Source organism: Vulpes vulpes, chromosome 10 (assembly GCF_048418805.1).
Source record: "Vulpes vulpes isolate BD-2025 chromosome 10, VulVul3, whole genome shotgun sequence".
NCBI lineage: Eukaryota > Metazoa > Chordata > Mammalia > Carnivora > Canidae > Vulpes > Vulpes vulpes.
Window position 1 is genome coordinate 7,934,641 of NC_132789.1, and position 19,945 is coordinate 7,954,585.

Sequence of the window (19,945 nt, forward strand, 5' to 3'; positions counted from 1 at the left end):
CCCACAGGGAGCCTACTTCTCCCTCTGCCTACGTCTCTGCCTGTGTCTCTCATGAATAAATAAAAATCTTAAAAAAAAAAAAAGATCCATGGAAAGCATGTCACAGTTTGTGGCACATAGTAAAGTGCTCAGCGTTAGCTATTGTCATTTGAATGGGGTCTCATAGAGCATATATCTTCTTTTATATTGGTTGTGGTTTTTCTTGTTCATTTGTGTGATTTTATGACTCATGTCTCTCCTCTTCTAAGCTACTATGAGGGCAGTGTTTTATCCTACTTTTGTTCACTCTTGAATCCCCAAAGCTTAGTAGAGTGCCCTAAATAAAAGTGTGGAGTAAGTGATATGGGACATACCCTTTTGTGACAGATGCGTGTATTTAGGTGAATGGGGAGGACTCAGAGGAAGAGGAGAGTTAAGCTGGAACTTGAAGGATGAGCAGCCGTGGCAGAAACAAAGATCTAAGGTCCTGGGCCCCCACATTATCAATATGCTTGATAAAGGGCTTTTTATTTTATTTTATTTTATTTTTGCACAGAACATGGTCATGTACCTTTTATTTTATTTTTTTTAATTTTTATTTATTTATGATAGTCACACACAGAGAGAGAGAGAGAGGCAGAGACACAGGCAGAGGGAGAAGCAGGCTCCATGCACCGGGAGCCCGACGTGGGATTCGATCCCGGGTCTCCAGGATCGCGCCCTGGGCCAAAGGCAGGTGCTAAACCGCTGCGCCACCCAGGGATCCCGATAAAGGGCTTTTTAAAAAATGATTTTATTATTTATTTGAGAGAGAGAAAGAGCAAAGGAGAGTGAGAGGAAGAAACCGGTTCCCCACTGAGCAGAGAGCCCCATGCAGGCCGCTATCCCAGGACCCCAGGATCATGACCCAAGCCCAAGACAGATGCTGAACCTACTGAACCACCCAGATGGCCCAGGGACTTTTTTCTTTTCTTTCTTTCCTTCTTTTTTTTTTTTTTTTTTTTTTTTTTAAGATTTATTTATTTGAGAGAGAGAGAGAGAGAGCATGTTGAGCAGGGGGAGGGGCAGAAGGATATTGAGCTCAAGACCTTAAGATCATGACCTGAGCTGAAACCAGGAGTCTGCTACTGACTGAGCCACCCAGGTGCACCTAAACAGCTTTTTAAAAATATATCACCCAGGGACGCCTGGGTGGCTCAGTGGTTGAGCGTCTGCCTTTGGCTCAGTGTGTGATCCTGGAGTCCCGGGATCGAGTCCCACATCGGGCTCCCTGCATGGAGCCTGCTTCTCTCTCTACCTCTCTCTCTCTCTGTGTGTCTCTCATGAATAAATGAATTTTAAAAAAACCCACAAAACATTTAAATATATATATATATATATATATATATATATATATATATCACCCATATTAGTTGGGGGAGAGAAAGAATACTGAGAACACAGAGATTAAGTGGTTTGCCTGGTTGGTTGAATATAAGTAATGGGGTCTTCATTACTTGTAGCTCCCAGTCCTAGATGCATTACTATTATTATAAGTGTATTTTCCTAGTCCATTATTGAAGTAAAAGTCATAATACTGAAAGATTTGGTACTAGAGAAAAGAAACAAAATAGTACTCGTGTTTAACTCACACATCTTTCTGTCTTTGCTCATGTTTTTTTTTTTTTTTTTTTTTTCCTGTCTGAAATTCTCCTTTGTGGTTCTTTGGCTAAATACTATGTGATCTAGAAACATTCCCGTCAGACTTCCAATTCCTTTGTTTAAGGTTTGGCTTTACACATTAGTTAATTTTTTAAAAACTAGTTAATTTTTAATTACTCAACTAATATACAAAGATCATTGTAAAAACTTCAGCTGATACTAAAATTGATGGAATTATGGTTCTACATGTCATCCAACCCTTTTCCCCCCTCTCAGAGATTATCACTGTTATGTTTATTCATTCAACTATTTGTGGAATCACAGGTCAGAACGGATCTTTCTAGACCTTTTGCGAAATCCATGTGTATATAAATAGGTAGATGCATATGAATGTAAGGATATGTATGTATCCTTTTTATTTAATTTTGCTTAAATTTGTTTTTTATTTTTATCTTTTTAAAGGTTTTATTTATTCATGAGAGACACAGAGAGAGAGAAGCAGAGACATAGGCAGAGGGAGAAGCAGGTTCCCTCTGGGTAGCCTGATGTGGGACTCGATCCCAGGACCCTGGATTCACGACCTGAGCCAAAGGCAGATGCTCAACCACCTAGTCACAGGCGCCCCATAATTTTGCTTAAGTTAAAAAAAATTTTTTTAATGTAAATAAAATTCTATTCTACAGCTTGCTCCTTTCACTTAACCAGTCTTGGGGATCTTTCCACGTCAGCACATTTGAATAGAGCCACTTCATTCTTTTTTAACAGCTGCATTATATTCCACAATAAGAAAAGAAACAGCTCTTATATTAAATATAAACAACTCCTAATATTAAGTAAATTTACAACATATTATAAGTTATAGATAACTATTGATGGACTTCTAGATTCTTTTCAGTTTTTCATCATTTCAAACAATGCATGCCAAATATACCTTCCCCAGAAGTGAATTGCTTTCCACATCTAAAATTGGCATATATAGTATCAACTTACTCTCTAAAAAAGATCCAGTGTTTAGTTTTAAACCTCAATTGGATTGTATAATCTTGACAGCCAAGGTTGCATACTCTGTCTCTGCTGGTACCTTTTATGGACTTGGGCATATAGTATATCTGCCTACTTTACAAGGTTTTGGGAAGGATCAAATGAGATTGTGAAAAAATAGGATTCCTGTGTTTGAATAATGCTTTCCAGTCTACAAAGCATGTTGCCTTTTCTTACTCTTTCTTTGTCATAAACAAGGGAGATGGTTATGATTGTCTACGTTTTATTGATAAAGGAAACTAGCTTTGCCATGATTACAAAATAATAAAAAGGAACTCCAGGTCCTCAGAATACAGTCTATGCTTTGTTTCCATTTTTAAACCTTTTCCCCAGCTGACCAAGAATGGTTTGCAGATTTGAAGTATTCCTTTAGCGTTTTATTTATTTATTTTTCCTTTCCTTTAGCGTTTTAGATAGTTGTTTTCCTGATTTGAGATTTCACATTTGGAATGATTGTTAAAGCAGAGGGGTTGATAAATGAATTCGTGTTTACAGTGTATCATTCTCCAGCTCCTTAAAATTTATCTGTGCCCTCCTTGTCTTCTTTACCCAGGGCCCAGATATTACACTGTCTAAACTGTACAAGTTAATTGAAGAATCTTGTCCCCAGCTGGCAAATTCAGTACAGATCAGGTAAGCTTCCTTTCCTTCTGGATATGTGAAAATATGTTTATGTAGATGAAAATTAGAAAAATGTACATGGTATGAGTTCTCTAAAAATATATCTTTGTTACTCTCCCTTGTTTTTCTATGTACTGTACTTTTTTTTTGAAAAATGGTTAACATCGGGATCCCTTGGTGGCGCAGTGGTTCGGCGCCTGCCTTTGGCCCAGGGCGCGATCCTGGAGACCCGGGATCGAATCCCACGTCGGGCTCCCGGTGCATGGGGCCTGCTTCTCCCTCTGCCTGTGTCTTTGCCTCTCTCTCTCTCTGTGTGTGTGACTATCATAAATAAATAAAAAAAAAAGAAAAAAAAAAAAGAAAAATGGTTAACATTAAACATTCTGTTTCATTTTTTTTTTTAAGATTTTATTTATTTATTCATGAGAGACAGAGAGAGAGGCAGAGACACAGGCAGAGGGAGAAGCAGGCTCCATGCAGGGAGCCTGACCCGGGACTCATCTCTGGTCTCCAGGATCAGGCCCTGGGCTAAAGGTGGCGCTAAACCACTGAGCCACCCAGGCTGCCCTGTTTCAAATTTTATTTTTCTATATGGATCTACCTTGTTCTTAGTTGTTGCAAAGCATTTAATTTTTGCTGGTTGATGTGCTACTTTGACAAATTTTATGATCAAGGATACATGAGCAGTTATGCTTTTTAGAATAAAGAGAGTGACATTTTGGATTGTCAAGTTTGTTTTATGTGTCACCATTTTTATGAATCTCTGAATTGCTCTTAAAATAGATTTATTGGAGATAATTGTGGAATATGAAACATGAGAAGATGTTCAGAGGGACTTCCTAAAATACGCACCTCAATTTTCTCATTCAGAATCAAACTGATGGCTGAAGGCGAATTGAAGGATATGGAACAATTTTTTGATGACCTTTCAGATTCTTTTTCTGGAACTGAACCAGAGGTTCACAAAACGAGTGTAGTAGGTATGAAGCTCTTCTAAGGAGAGCAGAAAATGTTTTCATTGAAATGAGCAGCTTGCTTAATCACATGTATCATTACTCTGCCATATCTGAACAAACACAACGGGGTGTTGGACATGTTTTAATTTATATTTATTGCCTTGCCATTTTGTCCTATGTTTAAGTGACTGTCTTGTGGAAAATCATCTTCTGTTTTGTCTATAATAGTCCAATTATTAGCTCTGGTCCTGGGGGCATTTAGGGTTTCAGAGCTCTTTTTCACAGTTCTCTGGATTCCTTGTCTGCATTGTACGACAGTAAGTCAGGGTCGCCAACTAAACTTTTATGAAAAGAGGTAAGTAAGAATATATTATTGCTATAGCTTATAAAATGAGGGCATACATGAAATTTCTTGAGGCTTGTCTATTAGCTTTCTATCCATGCTCCATCCATTTGGCTTTTTTGCGTGGTAGTTTTTATGTTATTCAGCATCAGCTATTATATTGATCTCCTGTGTGCCAGGCTCTGGACTTAAAAGATAGACAGGGACCTTCTTATGGAGATCACATACTGGTAGGGTGGGGCGAGATGGTAAAAAGTAAACAAATAAATGAAATAATTTCAGATAGTTCCATCAGCCACAAAAAAAAACATACTGGATGGATAAAGATGATGGAGTGTAGGGTAGAGGGTGAGGTGAGGACTGAACCCTGAATAAGAAGAGGAAATTAGTTTTGTAAAAGATGGGGGAAGAACATTCTAGGTGGAGGGAATAGCAACTGCAAGTGTCTTCTTTTTGATTCTTTTGAAGGAAGAATTGCAAGAAATAGTTTCCACTTTGTGTAGCCTGGATTTCAGTTAAGCTTCACCTGTGTTTGTACTGTAGGTTTGTTTCTGCGCCACATGATCTTGGCCTACAGTAAGCTTTCTTTCAGTCAAGTGTTTAAGCTGTACACCGCACTTCAACAGTACTTCCAGAATGGTGAGAAAAAGACAGTGGAGGATGCTGATATGGAACTGACCAATAGAGAGGAGAGTGAAAGAAAAATGGAAAAAGAAGAACTTGATGTATCTATAAGGTAACTTGGGTTTTTCCGATAGGCATCCCTTTCCTGTGAAATAATATAATTATAGGCACAGTAAATCCTCATTCAGAATTCATGTGCTGCCTGCTATGATTTTGCCCCTCCAGATCTAAGAAGTTGACCCATATGGGCTGTATCACTGGGCTCCCTGCCTTCTGATTCCTGATGGGGAGGCACTAAAGGCCAAGAAGAGTGGGGTCAGGCTGTGATCTGCTGGCTCCCTTCCTTCAGGGTCATAGTGGACTGGCTGTTGGGTCACAGCTTCTGTGACCTGGTCCTCTCTGCATTCTTCTGGGGTCTGGGAACTAGGACAATGTCCCAGGCCTGGGGTGTAAGGTACCCCATGGTTACCATTCCTGGGGACTGTATTGTTCCTTATGGCTTCTCTGTCTCCTGCCCCTAGTTTCACAAGCTCCTCCCAAATCCCCCCATTTAAATAACACCATTTGTTTCCTGCTGGGACCCTGACCAGTAGTGTTCCTTATGTCACAGTTGATTCATTCAGTGAAAATGTATGGTGTGCCTATTAAAGTTTAAGCAGTGGGGGACATGGTGCCCCTCCCTGTTCACCTAGTTGTTCAAGCTCAAAACTTAGGAGTGTCCTTGGTTTCTCCCTCTCTGCCACCCCGGCAGCCTAGTTGTTCTTCCACAATAGTCTGGACTTAGTTCACTTGTCTGTATCACTACAGCTGCCCCTGCAGCCCCAGCATCAAATCTCTACTTCTCTAGCCTCCTTGCTGGCCTCTTTGCCTTCACTCATGTCTTCCTGCAATCTGTTTTTCATGCAGCATCCGAGGGAAACCTCATGAGCGTAAATCATACCATGGCACCCTTCTGCCCCAAACCCTCAGTGACTACTGTTCTTGGAGTTTAGACCCAAATCCAAGCTTTTCATGGCCTCCATTCCTGTGTGATCTGGCCCCATCATCTTCTCTACCTCTTGCTCCTTGCTCTCTGCTTAACTCTCAGCAGTCTAGCTGCTCGGGCTTGGTTTCAGCTTCATGAATACTCCACACTGCTGTGGGCTTCTGATTTCAGCTCTAGTGTCATCACACAGGCCTTCTGTGACCACATATCTGAAGTAACCTCCATTCAAATACTTCTGGCTTCTTTAGTTCCTTCATGACTCTCCTCATTAAGTAACTTGTTATGTTTATTGCTTAGTCCTTTGTATCTATGTCTTCTGCCTTGGCACCCCTTTGGGTCTAAGACCCTTCTCCATCTTGCTTCATTGCATTTTTACCAGGGCTTAGTTTAGTGCCTGCCTCCTAGAATGTCTGTGAATATGTGCTGGATGAATAAATGAATGCAGAGAATCAACATAGGCAGCCTGTCACCCATACTGGTGAGTGGTCCTGGACATAAAGCAGTTTTTATTGACTTCACTTAGCTATCTCACTTCCCCTCACCTTAACTGTTACCTGGGATCACTTCCCAAATAAACACTGCTACTCTGAGGGAAAAACACACACATGTGTGTACACATGGATAGTATATTCCATATTCCCTGACCTCAAGGGCCCACAGTGTGGCAAGGAAGACTGACATCACAGATCATTATGCTGCAGTGTGCTCAGAGTTTTCAGCCTCACCTGCTAAGGAGGCTGGCTAACCACCTCGGGGGGATGGATAGTTCCTGAGAGTGGCCTTTGGTTACAAGATTTGTTTGGCACATCCTGGGTGCATGAGATTATAGTACCATTAAATGCTTCCAAAACCTCACTTACTCAGAATTGCTTATAGATGCCTCTCATCTGGTGGAGAGGTGGCACAGTGTGGGTTTAAGTCTGGCTCTGGTGACAGACTCCTGGCTTTGGGTTCTGGCTCCTCTACTTACTCCCTGTGAGACTCTCGGCCAGTTACCCTCTCTGTGCTTCAGCGTCCTGATTTGCAAAATGAGGCATCATATCACTTCCTCAGGGGGTCATTGTGAGGATCAAACATGAGATCCACTAAAATGGAAAGAGCTGTGCCTGGCATGTAGTAAATATCCAACAAATACTGGCTGTTCTTGTTCTCTACTTTCTCTATTGGCTCAGCCTCCTAAGGAGTGCTTCTGGGCTGCAGGGTGGTCTTTGCTCTGGCTACTTGATATACTTCAAGTAGCAGAATATCACTTCTTGTGAAATGCTAAAATTCAGATTTATTTTGGTTTGACTTTCTCCTAAATTAATCTGATGTAATTAGGTCTAACTGCATCATTTTATTTTTATCCTGTTCTAAGAACTCATCTGTATGTGACCCAGTGTATACCATGAAGGTTTATAGTTTCAGGCCAAATGACTATGTTGTAATGTCACATTGTATGCACTATACTAAAACAAAACAAAACAAGAACAAAAGGGAAAAAAGGTCTGCAGTGAATTTTGTGTATAAAACTTTTATAAAAAGTTGGGGTGGAGGGACATCTGGGTGGTTCAGTAGTTGAGCGTCTGCCTTTGGCGCAGGATCCTGGGGGTCCTGGGATCGAATCCTGCATCAGGCTCCTTGCATGAAGCTTTCTTCTCCTCCCTCTGCCTATGTCTCTGCCTCTCTCACTCTGTTGGTCTCATGAATAAATAAATAAAATCTTTAAAAAAAAAAAAAAGTAGAGGTGAAGAATTTGATACCATAAGAACTGAGAATCAAATCACATATATACATTACAATTTTATATCTTCAAAGATAAAACTGGAATGTTTTCCCACCTACAATGTACAGCAGCAGAATGCTCTGCAATGGTTAAAAAATGTATATCAATGTAATATTTCAAATATAATCTTTTTTTTTTAAGATTTTATTTATTTATTCATGAGAGGCACACACAGAGAGGCAGAGACACACGCAGAGGGAGAAGCAGGCTCCATGCAGGGAGCCCAACGCAGGACTTGATCCCAGGTCTCCAGGATCACACTCCGGGCTGAAGGAGGTGCTAAACTGCTGAGCCACCGGGGCTGCCCTCAATGTAATATTTCATTCATAATTTTCCAGTAAATGACATTTCTGGATAAAAAGAAGGTGTATAGTTTTAGAAAATAGTGTACATACAGTAACTGAATTTTGTCATTGAAATTAAGGAGATATATTATTTGTTTTGAGATATACTATTTAAATTTTTTTTTTAAATTTTATTTATGATAGTCACACACACAGAGAGAGAGAGAGAGAGAGGCAGAGACACAGGCAGAGGGAGAAGCAGGTTCCATGCACCGGGAGCCCGACGTGGGATTCGATCCCAGTCTCCAGGATCGCGCCCTGGGCCAAAGGCAGGCACCAAACCGCTGCGCCACCCAGGGATCCCTTAAATATTTTTCTAATTAAGTATTACAATTTTTTGTCCACAAAGAAATGACTTTTCTTGTAATAAGATTTCTTTTTATTTTATAGAATATGTTTACATTAAAAATATATGTGTACATTTATTTCTTTGTTAAAGAGAAAAATTTCATTTTTTGGTGATCTTTTCTAATATTTTATTGCATTATGAAAAGTTTCACAATTTAGCTCTTTTATTCTTCCTTTCTTTATGTTTTTATTTTTATTTTTTTTAAGTTCTTGGAATGTTTTCAGGTCTTTTCTTCATGAAAGTTATTTTTCTTGTCCTAGACATTTGTATTAAAATTAGAAAGGACGGGGGGGTGGGGGGGGGGGTGGGGGGGTGGGGTGGGGGGGGGGGTAGCCTCGGTGGCGCAGCGGTTTAGTGCCACCTGCAGCCCAGGGTGTGATCCTGGAGATCATTTCCCCTTGAATGTTAATTTAGAAGGGAGGGAAGAAATATTCAGGCAACAAATGTTTATCATTTTAAAAAAGTCCAATCACAGAAGAGAGGGCACACTGAAATTGAGCCTCTGCTTTGTTTGCTGGCAGTTGCCAAGTGCCAGCAGGCTGATAGGATTTGCCTTGTGAGTCTACAGTGGAAGCTACTGGTCTGCAAGCCGCCTGTAGTTACAGCTTCCCTCTGCTTCTAAAAGGACCTAACAGAAGTAGAAATTCTCTGGTAATTCTTCACTTGCCAGTGATTTAATATAAATCTCCCAAATTCCTGAATTTATTCAACAAATACTTACCAAGTGCTTCCTGTGTACCCGGCACCATGTTTCAGTGCTGTGTTGTCAGCCAAGAGGAGGCCCTGTCCTCCTGGAGGCTCGTGGGGAGGGCCAGATAAGAGAGAGGCCGTTGGTAAGTAATGTAGTTTCAGAGTAAGTCTGTGCCGTTGAAAGGAAATGGGACCCAGGGGTAGAGGGACTGGGGTTTTGGCTGGAGAGGGAGCCAGGTGATGAAGGAGCCGGGAGGAAATGCCAGAACACACGGCACACGCACAGCTTCCAAGACAGGACAAGCCACCATGTTGGAGGCACAGACAGAACAGTGTGGCTTTGGGAGAGGGGCTGCTTCACGCCCTCTGGTCACATCCTTCAGAAGGGTGGTGTCCTTGCTTCCTCCTCGGATGTCTGGTAACTGTTCCTGCCCCAGTCCCTGGTCTCCCCTACTTCTGTCAATACTCTGCTCAGAAACCTCCAAGGATTCCACAGTCTCCCCACCAGGTGTTCGAGACCTTCCATAGTTGATTCTTTATTTCTCTTTTTCTTTCTTTCTTCCTTTCTTTCCTTTCTTTTCTTTTCTTTCTTTTCTTTTCTTTTCTTTTCTTTTCTTTTCTTTTCTTTCTTTCTTTCTTCTTTCTTTCTTTCTTTCTTTCTTTCTTTCTTTCTTTCTTTCTTTCTTTCTTTTTTCCTTCCTTCCTTCCTTCTCCTTCCTTCCTTCCTTCCTTTCCTTCTTTCTTCTTTCTTTTTCTTTCTTTCCTTCCTTCCTTCTCCTTCCTTCCTTCCTTCCTTCCTTCCTTCCTTCCTTCTCCTTCCTTCCTTCCTTCCTTCCTTCTTTCTTCTTTCTTTCTTTCTTTCTTTCTTTCTTTCTTTCTTTCTTTCTTTTCTTTTCTTTTCTTTCCTTTTTTCTTTCTTTCTTTCTTTCTTTCTTTCTTTCTTTCTTTCTTTCTTTCTTTCTTTCTTTCTTTCTTCTTTCAGAATTTTATTTGAGAGAAAGCATAAGCTGGGGGAGGGGCAGAGGGAGAGGGAGAAGCAGGCTCCCCACTGAGCAGGGAGCCCTACCTACGGGTTCATTTGCAGATCATGACCTGAGCTGAAGGCAGACACTTAACTGACTGAACCACCCAGGAACCCCACAGCTGACCTTTCTGACCTTAGTTCAGTTTCTCAGCTTGGATCCCTTGCCTCAGCCTGTCTAGGGTCTCATCTTTTGTTTTCCTTTCCTGGAATGCCTTCTTCCTTATCATTTTTCCTGCTCCTTCCCAACTTGCAAGGGATTCCCCCATTTCTCAGTGCAGAGTTCATATTCACATTTGGCATTTATCACTTACTGCCATCTTCTCACCTGGGCTGGTCTTAGCCTTCCCCAGGACTTGTAAGCCTATTAACACATTTTATGTCCTCCAGGACCTAGAGTGGAGTTTTATGCATTGCGAGTATTCAGAAACAACAACAAACCTCTGTTGATTGATCTCATATTTTAAAATTTTCAATTACAGTGGTAGGTTTAAGCCCCTTAGAGTAATCTCCAGACTTCTGAGAATCTGACAGATGCCATGTATTGGGTCCTTATTAGAAATGCACATCTTTGCCAACTTTTTTTTTTAAACATTTTATTTGTTTATTCATGAGAGACCTAGAAAGAGAGGCAAAGACACAGGCAGAGAGAGGAGAAGCAGGCTCCATGCAAGGAGCCGAATGTGGGACTCAATCCCAGGACTCCAGAATCACACCTTGGGCTGAAGGCAGGTGCTAAACCACTGAGCCACCCAGGGAACCCCAGTTCATGGACTTCTTAAAGCCCATTCATGGACCCAGCTTAGATGCCGTTGATTTACAGCAATAGTAAGTCTAAAATTCTGTCTCAGCAACTAGTAGGATTTATAAGCAAGGTAACGTTGAGCCCCTTTCCCAAATGAGTGGCCCTTTTCCTAAATTGAATACCTCTGTGGCTTCTCACGAGTTATTTTTTTCCTGCATGTATTTTGGGGCCCTGAGGAAGCAGGAAGAGTCCGTAATGGATGGTTTGGGCCCTGGTGTTTTTATTTGCTCTTCCCAAGGTGGTTCATGTCAGCCACGATTGCCACCAGAGAGGCCACAGCCAAATTTGATCTTCATTTGTGGGAACTGTATTTCCCTTCTTTTAGAATCATTTTGCATGATCCTGGTTTTCTCTACTAACCTTATTGGTCATGTGTTTTTCCTTATAAGCTACCCTCAATTTTCAGGGCATGGGGTTTAAGGAAATAAAGTATTTGGTAAATAGCATTGTAGGCTTTAAGATTTTATTTAAAAAAAAAAAAAGATTTCATTTTTAAGTAATCTCTACACCAAACATGGGGCTCGAACTTAAAACTGTGAGAGTAGGAGTCACAGGCTATACCGACTGAGCTGGCCAGGGTGCCCTGACCATTGTGGACTTTAAAGGCAGTAGGATCAGTACTGTGTGTCCAGTTTCATTCAGATTCTTACCTATCTGCAGCCTTTTTATGTGCAGCCATACTTATTCCAAGCCTTGGGTTTACCTTGGTTATGGCGCATGTTAAGAGCAAAGGGCTCCTTACTGCCCAGATACTTAACTGTTTTTCATTTGAGAACTTGGCTGGTGAATTTGTTTTCCATTTCCCTCCCGGTCACTGTTGTGTCACCAATCTTTGTTAGACCTGGGTTGGGGCTAGTTCTTGACAGCTCTGATGGTGGCAGAATCTGATACACTGCCCCAGGGATTATTAGGTAATAATTATCAGAAATGAAACCAAGAGAATATTAGAGCAGCATCTCCCAAAGTGTTTTCTGTGGAATACTAGTGCTTCTTGAAAGGTACAAGGAAAGGATTCTTCTTTGTTCAATGAGTTTGGTAAATGGTACATTCTCTATTTTAAGATTTTATTTATTTATTTACTAGAGCACAGAGAGTGAGAGGGGCAGAGACATAGGCAGAGGGAGGAGAAGCAGGCTCCATGCAGGGAGCCAGATGGGGGACTCGATCCTAGGCCCTGGGACCATGCCCTGAGCCGAAGGCAGATGCTCAACCACTGAGCAACCCAGGCGTCCTGGTAAATGGTACATTAAACAAAAGTAAATAAAGTTTCTTTCTGTTGGATTTCTCTCACATACATCGTGAATCTCCAAGTAAGATAGAGTGTGTGTGACTTTCCCCACAATATGTAACCTCAGAAACATTTTCCTTCAGAATATCCATTCACATATCGTTTACGTAAAAGTTGGACAAGTACTGCATTAGATGCAGGGTGCTTATAAAAGCATTATTGATGAGTAAATATTGATTTTTATACTTACCATAATCCTATAGAGAAGCCATTTCTTGGGCAGCCTGGGTGGCTCAGTGTTTTAGCGCCGCCTTCAGCAGCCTGGGGTGCGATCCTGGAGACCCGAGATCAAGTCCCACGTCGGGCTCCCTGCGTGGAGCCTGCTTCTCCCTTTGCTTGTATCTGTGCCTCTCTCTCTGTGTGTGTTTCTCATAAATAAATAAATAAAATTTAAAAAAACCCCTATTTCTTCAGTGTCTTGTGGCAAAAGGGCATTACTCCTATTTTGCTCTCACAATAAGACTTTTCTGTTGTGCATGCATAGATTTCTCAAGCCTAGTTTTATATCCCTATATTCCTTGTTTGTTGATTCTGCATGATGTAGATTTCTAGGCAAATGATTATTTCTTGGGAGAAGCCACTTTTTCCTGCTCTTGAGTACACCACAACTTGTATCTGTAGCAAGGAGTTAGAAACTTCACTCATTCATTCATTTCCCAAACCCTGAGTACCTGTTTTGGTCCTAGGGATGGTGCTGGGTTTTGGCATCCAGTTGCAAGTAAAAGCATACAGGTGTGGCAATGCATAGGCGCTGTTCTTAGCCTCTCTGGGAGACAGTGGGAGCTACAGTGAGAGATATCAGGAGAGATTCTCAGAGGACATGACACTTGAGTCAGTCTTGAATGATGGATGGTGTACTGCAGTTCAGCTGGGTGGGACAATGGCCCTGTAGGCCAAGGAAGCAGTGGGGGCATCTTGGCTCAATAGGAGGTCTGTGAGGAGGTCTCAGGCCGGGGGCGTGGATGAGCAAGAAAAGGCAAAGGTGAGAGGTAGTGAGCAGCTAGGGCCACTCATGGAGCATTGTGCCTGTCCTGCTAAGCAGTGTGGACTTTATCCTGGAAGCTGAGGGGGTACCACTGCAGAGCTTTATATTGGGTACCATGAGATTTGTGCGTGGTGGAAAGATCATACTATGTAGAACTTAGGTCTATAACTGTCCACAATGATATTGTGTGAACTTTGGCGGGTTGTTCAATATCAATTTTTATTTATGTTTTTTTCTATTCCTTTTTTTTTTTTTTTAAGATTTTTATTTATTTATTTATTCATGAGAGACACACAGAGAGAGGAAGGCAGAGACACAGGTAGAGGGAGAAGCAGGCTCCATGCAGGGAGCCCAATGCAGGATTCAATCCCGGGTCTCCAGGATCATGTGCTGAGCTGAAGGCAGATTCACTCAACCACTAAGCCACCCAGGCATCCCATGTTTTTTCTATTCCTGAGAGGAGAGAATTAATTGTAAAGGTTTTGAGCTCTTTTTGATAAAGCTATTTGACTTACTATTCTTGCTGTTGTGTAATTCCTTTTTGTTTGCCATTTAAAATTTTTATTTTAGTTTCAGTTAGTTACTATACAGTGTCGTATCAGTTTCAGGTGTACAATATAGTGATTGAACACTTCATAAGACACTTGGTACTCCTCACAACAGGTGGGCTCCTTAGTCCCCCTCACCTAGTTCACCCATCCTTGTTGTGTAATTCCTTAGTAGTTTTGTTTTATTTTTTTCCAGAGAAGAGGAGGTATCTTGCAGTGGGCCTCTCTCCCAAAAACAAGCAGAATATTTTCTTTCTCAACAGGTATGTTAATTCTGTTATTTTATCACAAACTTTTAAAAACAAATCCTGTGGAGAGGCACCTGGGTGGTTCAGTCAGTTAAGCATCTGACTCTTGGTTTTGGCTCAGGTCATGATCTCAGGGTTGTGGGATCGAGCCCTATGTCAGGCTCTGCCCTCACTGAGAAGTCTACTGGAGATTCTCTTCGTTGCTCTCTCTTTCCCTTTGCCTCTCCCCTGCTCTCTCTCTTTCTTTTTTGTTTTTTATAGACTTTTACTTATTTATTCATGAGAGACACACAGAGAGATGCAGAGACATAGGCAGAGGGAAAAGCAGGCTCCATGCAGGGAGCCCAATGTGGGATTCAATCCCGGAACTCCGGGATCACGCCCCAAGCTGAAGGCAGACGCTCAACCACTGAGCTACCCAGGTATCCCCCCCCTCTCTTTCTCAAACAAATAAATAAATAAAATCTTTAAAAATGATAAAAACAAATTATATGTCATCACATATGCCTCTTTTGTTAGGCTTATTAATGAATTTGCATTATTTCTTATTCTCTGTCCTCTCTTCTTCACTAACTATACAGTGGTGGTTGTGTGTTCTTTCTGATTTTGTGTGTGATTTTCTTTTTCTGTTTTTTTTTTTTAAGATTCTATTTTTTTAAATAGTTTTTTACATTTTTTAAAAGGATTTTATTTATTTATTTATTCTTGATAGACATAGAGAAGGGGGTGGGCAGAGACACTGGCAGAGGGAGAAGCAGGCTCCATGTCAGGAGCCTGATGTGGGACTTGATCCTGGGATTCCAGGATCACGCCCTGGGTCAAAGGTAGGTGCTAAACCGCTGAGCCACCCAGGGATCCCCCTAAGATTCTATTTTTAAGTAATCTCTACACCCAACATGGGGCTTGAACTTAAAACTCCAAGATCAAGAGTCACATGCTCTACTGAGCTAGCCAATTGCCTCATGATTTTATTTTTCTTAAAGCTATAATGCATGCTGATTTTATAATAGTTTATGACTAACACAGCCCAAAGATGTGATTTGGAAGGCTTACTTCCCTTCCCCTAACATTTTATTATGGACATTTTCAAATAGAAAGAAAAGTTGAAAAGCATTGCCTAGTGAATATCCATATACCCACCACATTATTATTTTGCTCTGTGCTTATCATATACCTTCACATCCCTTATCCAGCCATCATTTCATCTTTCATTTTTGATGCATTTCAAGTTGCAGACATCAGTACACTTCACACCAGACATTTCTTGATGGTGCTTTTCAGCCATACTTTTTCATTTGCTTGGTAACCAAAGCCAAATATTTTTCTCCCATGTTATTATTCAAGCATAGAATTTTTGATATTTTGCTCTATTTTTCTAATTTTCTTTAATTTGGTTATTAATTTTCTTTCTGCAGAAAAATGTAACGTTTAGGTCTAGAGGAAAAGTGATAGAATCACCCCTGCAGATGAATTTCAAACAGATTAGAAAAACCCATTTAGACAATTGGTTAAGTATGGAGGAGAAAATATAGCTAGATCCTCATACTTCAGTATATTACAGATGAATTAAAGGGTAAATGTGAATATTTAAAGTTTTAATTAGGCCAGAAGGAACTACATATTAACTTTTAACTGATCTCTGGGTGGGGAAAGACTTTTTAAACATAAAAGCTATGGAAGTAAACATGTAGGAAGATCATCATTTGATTTTTCAGCATTAAAATTAAAAACGTCTGCATGTCAGAACACATTCCAACAAAACTAAAAGGCAAACAATAACATGAGAAAATAAATATGTTTATTTGCAATAAACATGACAGTCACAGTTTACTTTTGCTTTAAAAATCATATTTTCAAAGACTTTGATGAGATAAACTTTATATTATTAGAAGAAAAGAACAGAAAGTAAAATGATATACCATGTTCTAATATGTTAAAAATACGGTATATGTGTATACCTGTATGTATACACACATATATATCCCACACACATAGAAAAAAGACTGGAAAAAAAAAAAAAAGAAAAAAGACTGGAAAAAAAAAAGACTGGAATAAGACACTATTAACAGTATTATTTCTGTGTGGAGGGGTTACACATGATTTTTGTTTCCCCTGTGTGTCTTTCTAATGTTTTTGGAATCTTCTATAATGATATAATGAATTCAAATGAAATTAGAAATTATTAACTTCTAAATAAAAATTTAGGTAAAAATGAAGTGTCTGTAACAAAGTTAAGTACTAATATTTAATTTAGAACTAGTTTTATATATTTTGTATGATCATTGCTGGTACCATCTACATGAAACAGATACCTGAGTGCTATGAGGCCCTTTGCAGTGCTGGATGCACTACCGATTCTGGAGGTGGTCACAGTCTGGGGTGGGGTCACATTGGTGCTTTAATGTAGTTTGATAGGTACTACAGGAAGGGTTAATGCGTAAGCAGGGGCCTTATGGTCCAAGTAGGAGCTTATGGGACCTTACCTAGTCTAGAAGGTGATACAACCAAGTGGCTGAAGTCTAAAGTGGGGTCTGAGGAGGAATAGGAGTTTGCAAGGAATGCAAGGAACATGTGACTGGGGAGAGGTAGTTGGGAGGCTCTGTGTTTCAAGAAGAGGAAATAGTGTTTTGTGTGGTCAAGAGGAGAAAATAGCTGTAGAAAAGACCATAATCGGGATGCTGGTTAGGATGCATTTCCATATGTTTATTGGCCATTTCTTTCCACCAAGTTGTCATTTTTAAATTTCAGGCTTCTTTGTTAAAGAATGATGAGACGAAAGCCCTCACTCCAGCATCTTTGCAGAAAGAACTGAACAACTTGTTGAAATTTAATCCTGATTTTGCTGAAGCGGTGAGTCATTTGAGTTGGAAAGCCATGATGAGGCTACTCTTTACATTGAAGAGCCATGCAAATGAGGACTGGCCCATTGGCCCTGTTTTTTGGAAGGAAAGGTTGGCAAGTCAAGAAGCCTCCATAGGGAAGCTTTCCCTCCCAGCCCTCATCCCCAGGCCATTAGAGTTTTCTTCAGTCTATTGCTCTTCTCATTCATGCATCGTTTCTCTGAGGCTCCAAATTTTGGGTAAATGATAGAGTAGACTTTTTTTTTTCCTTCAAGTTTTGGGGCTAAAAATTCTTTTCCTTTCTCCCCCCCCCCCTTTTTTTTAATTCAAATAGTTCCATTCCTTACTGGATTTTTACCCTGAAAACCTTCTCTCTCTCTCTCTCTCTCTCTCTAACTTTCTAAATAGTAGCTGGATTTGACATCTTTATTCTCCTGCAGCAATACATCTGCTTTGCTCGGTAGTAACTGGGATATGCCAGTTGGAGGGAAGTTTAATTCAGTGAATCAAACAAAATGAAAATAGTGTCAAAACCCACGATAATTACCTTAGTAAACTAGTTAGACTCACTGTATTATGACTTCGACATTTACAGAAATTAATGCTATGATTTTTATGTGAATTCAGAAAAAAAAAACCCTTTACTTTTGAGCTCACAGTATTCCTTAATACCCAAGCTGGGTGGGTGCCCCCCACCCCCACCCCACCCCATCACCCTTGGGTGCTCATATAACCAATGGCATAGTGGATGTATATTTAGGATAAAACCCTGACACAAATCCTAATGGGGCTCCCATTTTTCATTTGGGGACTCTTAAGGAGAAAACTTGTTTTATCCTGCTTGTGGGGGAAAGATGATGCTGAACCGTGTTACTGGGGGGCTGGCGGAGGGACCCTGGTGTTTGCAGTCAGCAAGATGCTCTGAGCCCGAACATTTAAAATACCTGGATTGTTTCTTGTTTCAGCACTATCTCAGCTACTTAAACAACCTTCGAGTTCAAGATGTTTTCAGTTCAACACACAGCCTTCTTCATTATTTCGATCGCCTGATCCTTACCGGGGCCGAAAGCAAAAGTAACGGGGAGGAGGGTTACGGCCGGAGCCTCAGATACGCGGCGCTGAACCTGGCCGCCCTGCACTGCCGCTTCGGTCACTAGTGAGTCCGTAGGTCTGTCCCCGCTGAACCTAAGAATGACTCTCAGGCGTTAACTGGGATGTATATGTTAATTGCTGTTTTATTAAAAAGAGAGAGAAAGGAAGGGAGGGAGAGAGAAAGAGAAAGAAAGAGAAAAAAGAAGGAACCTGGGCTTGTCCGTACCTTGCGAAGAGGGAAGCTTTCCCTGGACAGGAGTTTCCACTTCTGCTTCAGCAGCCTGCCCCCTAGTGTCCCTGTGGAGCGTGACTCTCGTATTGCTTGGCCTCTGTCATTACTTCTAAGAACAACAGCCGTTGAATTAAAAGGAAATTAGGTCATTAGGCCAGAGGTTCCCAAAAGGATTTTTCGGAGGTAATAATGGGGATACAAAAGCTATTTACAGTGTTTCAAAAAGCCAAAAGGAAGTGGTACTTGTACTGGATGAAACACTGTACAGTTTACTAAGCCGAACGTTTGTGCTTTTGGATGGAATTCAGGCAGCCCAGTGGGGTGACACTGGCTTATGCCATTGCTAAGATATGCTTATGATTTTGATGAATACGACTAGGAAAATTGCCCAATTATTATTCAGTAAATAGAGTTATGTGGATAAAAACTTAAAACACGGAAGCTATTTTGGAAACAATGAGATAATGTAACTAACGTTGAAAAAGTAGGGAATTACTAATTGAAAGGGTCAATTAATAAAGCCCCCTGTGGCTTTATCCTCTTTGAGAGAAATGTGGTCTCTGCTACAGGTATTTTGAATAGAAACTATTGGGTGTATTAATAGAAATATAGCATCCAAAGTTCAATTGAGACTTCGGCAACCCTTGATGTATGGGTTAGCTTATCAATTTCTGATTGTCACATTTAAAAGGAACATAGACTGAAATTTGTGTGGGGGACAGTCTCCTTGTAGGTGTTCAAAGCCATGTCGTATAAACTATGGGAGAAGGGCACATGGGTGCCTTAGTGGTTGAGCGTCTGCCTTTGGCTCAGGACTTGATCCTGGAGTCCCGGGATCAAGTGCTGCATTGGGCTCCCTGCAGGGAGTCTACTTCTCCCTTTGCCTATGTCTCTGCCTCTCTCTGCATGTCTCTCTCTGTCTCTGATGAATAAATAAATAAAATCTTGAAAACAAACAAAAAATTAATAAATATTATTTTTTTTTTAAAAGGGAGATCCCTGGGTGGCTCAGCGGTTTAGCACCTGCCTTCAGCCCAGGGCGTGATCCTAGAGTCCCGGGGTCGAGTCCCGTGTTGGGTTCCCTGCATGGGGCCTGCTTCTCCCTCTGCCCGTGTCTCTGCCTCTCTCTCTCTCTCTCTCTCTCTCTGTCTGTCTCTCACGAATAAATAAATAATAAATATTATAAAAAACAAAGAAAAAACTGTGGGAGGATATGAGAATGGTGGGCCCGGAGAGAAAATGATTTAGCCAACCATGTGTTTGGCATCTTTGTGACGTGAAAGGCCATGTGAAGACAGTGTAGATGACTAAGGATATGATTCCTGGAGAACTAGAACTGGGAAGTGCAAGGGAAGGGCCATGCTTTGCCCATGATAAGGAAGGTGGTCCCATATGGAACCTCTGTGGAAGTGTCAAGGTCTCAAGCCTAGACCAGGTGTCTGTAAGGGAATTCAAGCAACAGATTGATAGTGGGACTCAGAAAGATTCAAATCTGCTCCAAACTCCATGATTTTATGAGATGCTGTGTTATCTTTTGATCATCAACTT

General features: G+C 40.9%; 1 protein-coding gene across 2 annotated transcripts in view; it reads left to right on the forward strand.

Moving 5' to 3' along the window:
- Positions 1–19,945, forward strand: part of ANAPC5 (anaphase promoting complex subunit 5) — a 41,441-nt gene that overhangs the window by 1,407 nt on the left and 20,089 nt on the right. The window contains exons 2-7 of one of the 2 annotated variants that reach the window (XM_026018807.2): positions 3,215–3,294; positions 4,153–4,262; positions 5,125–5,317; positions 14,182–14,248; positions 16,982–17,083; positions 18,039–18,229. In XM_026018807.2, the coding sequence (XP_025874592.1) occupies positions 3,215–3,294; positions 4,153–4,262; positions 5,125–5,317; positions 14,182–14,248; positions 16,982–17,083; positions 18,039–18,229 (743 nt within the window). Of the gene's footprint in view, positions 1–3,214; positions 3,295–4,065; positions 4,263–5,124; positions 5,318–14,181; positions 14,249–16,981; positions 17,084–18,038; positions 18,230–19,945 lie in introns of both variants that reach the window. The other variant, XM_072722780.1, reaches the window with a different exon arrangement.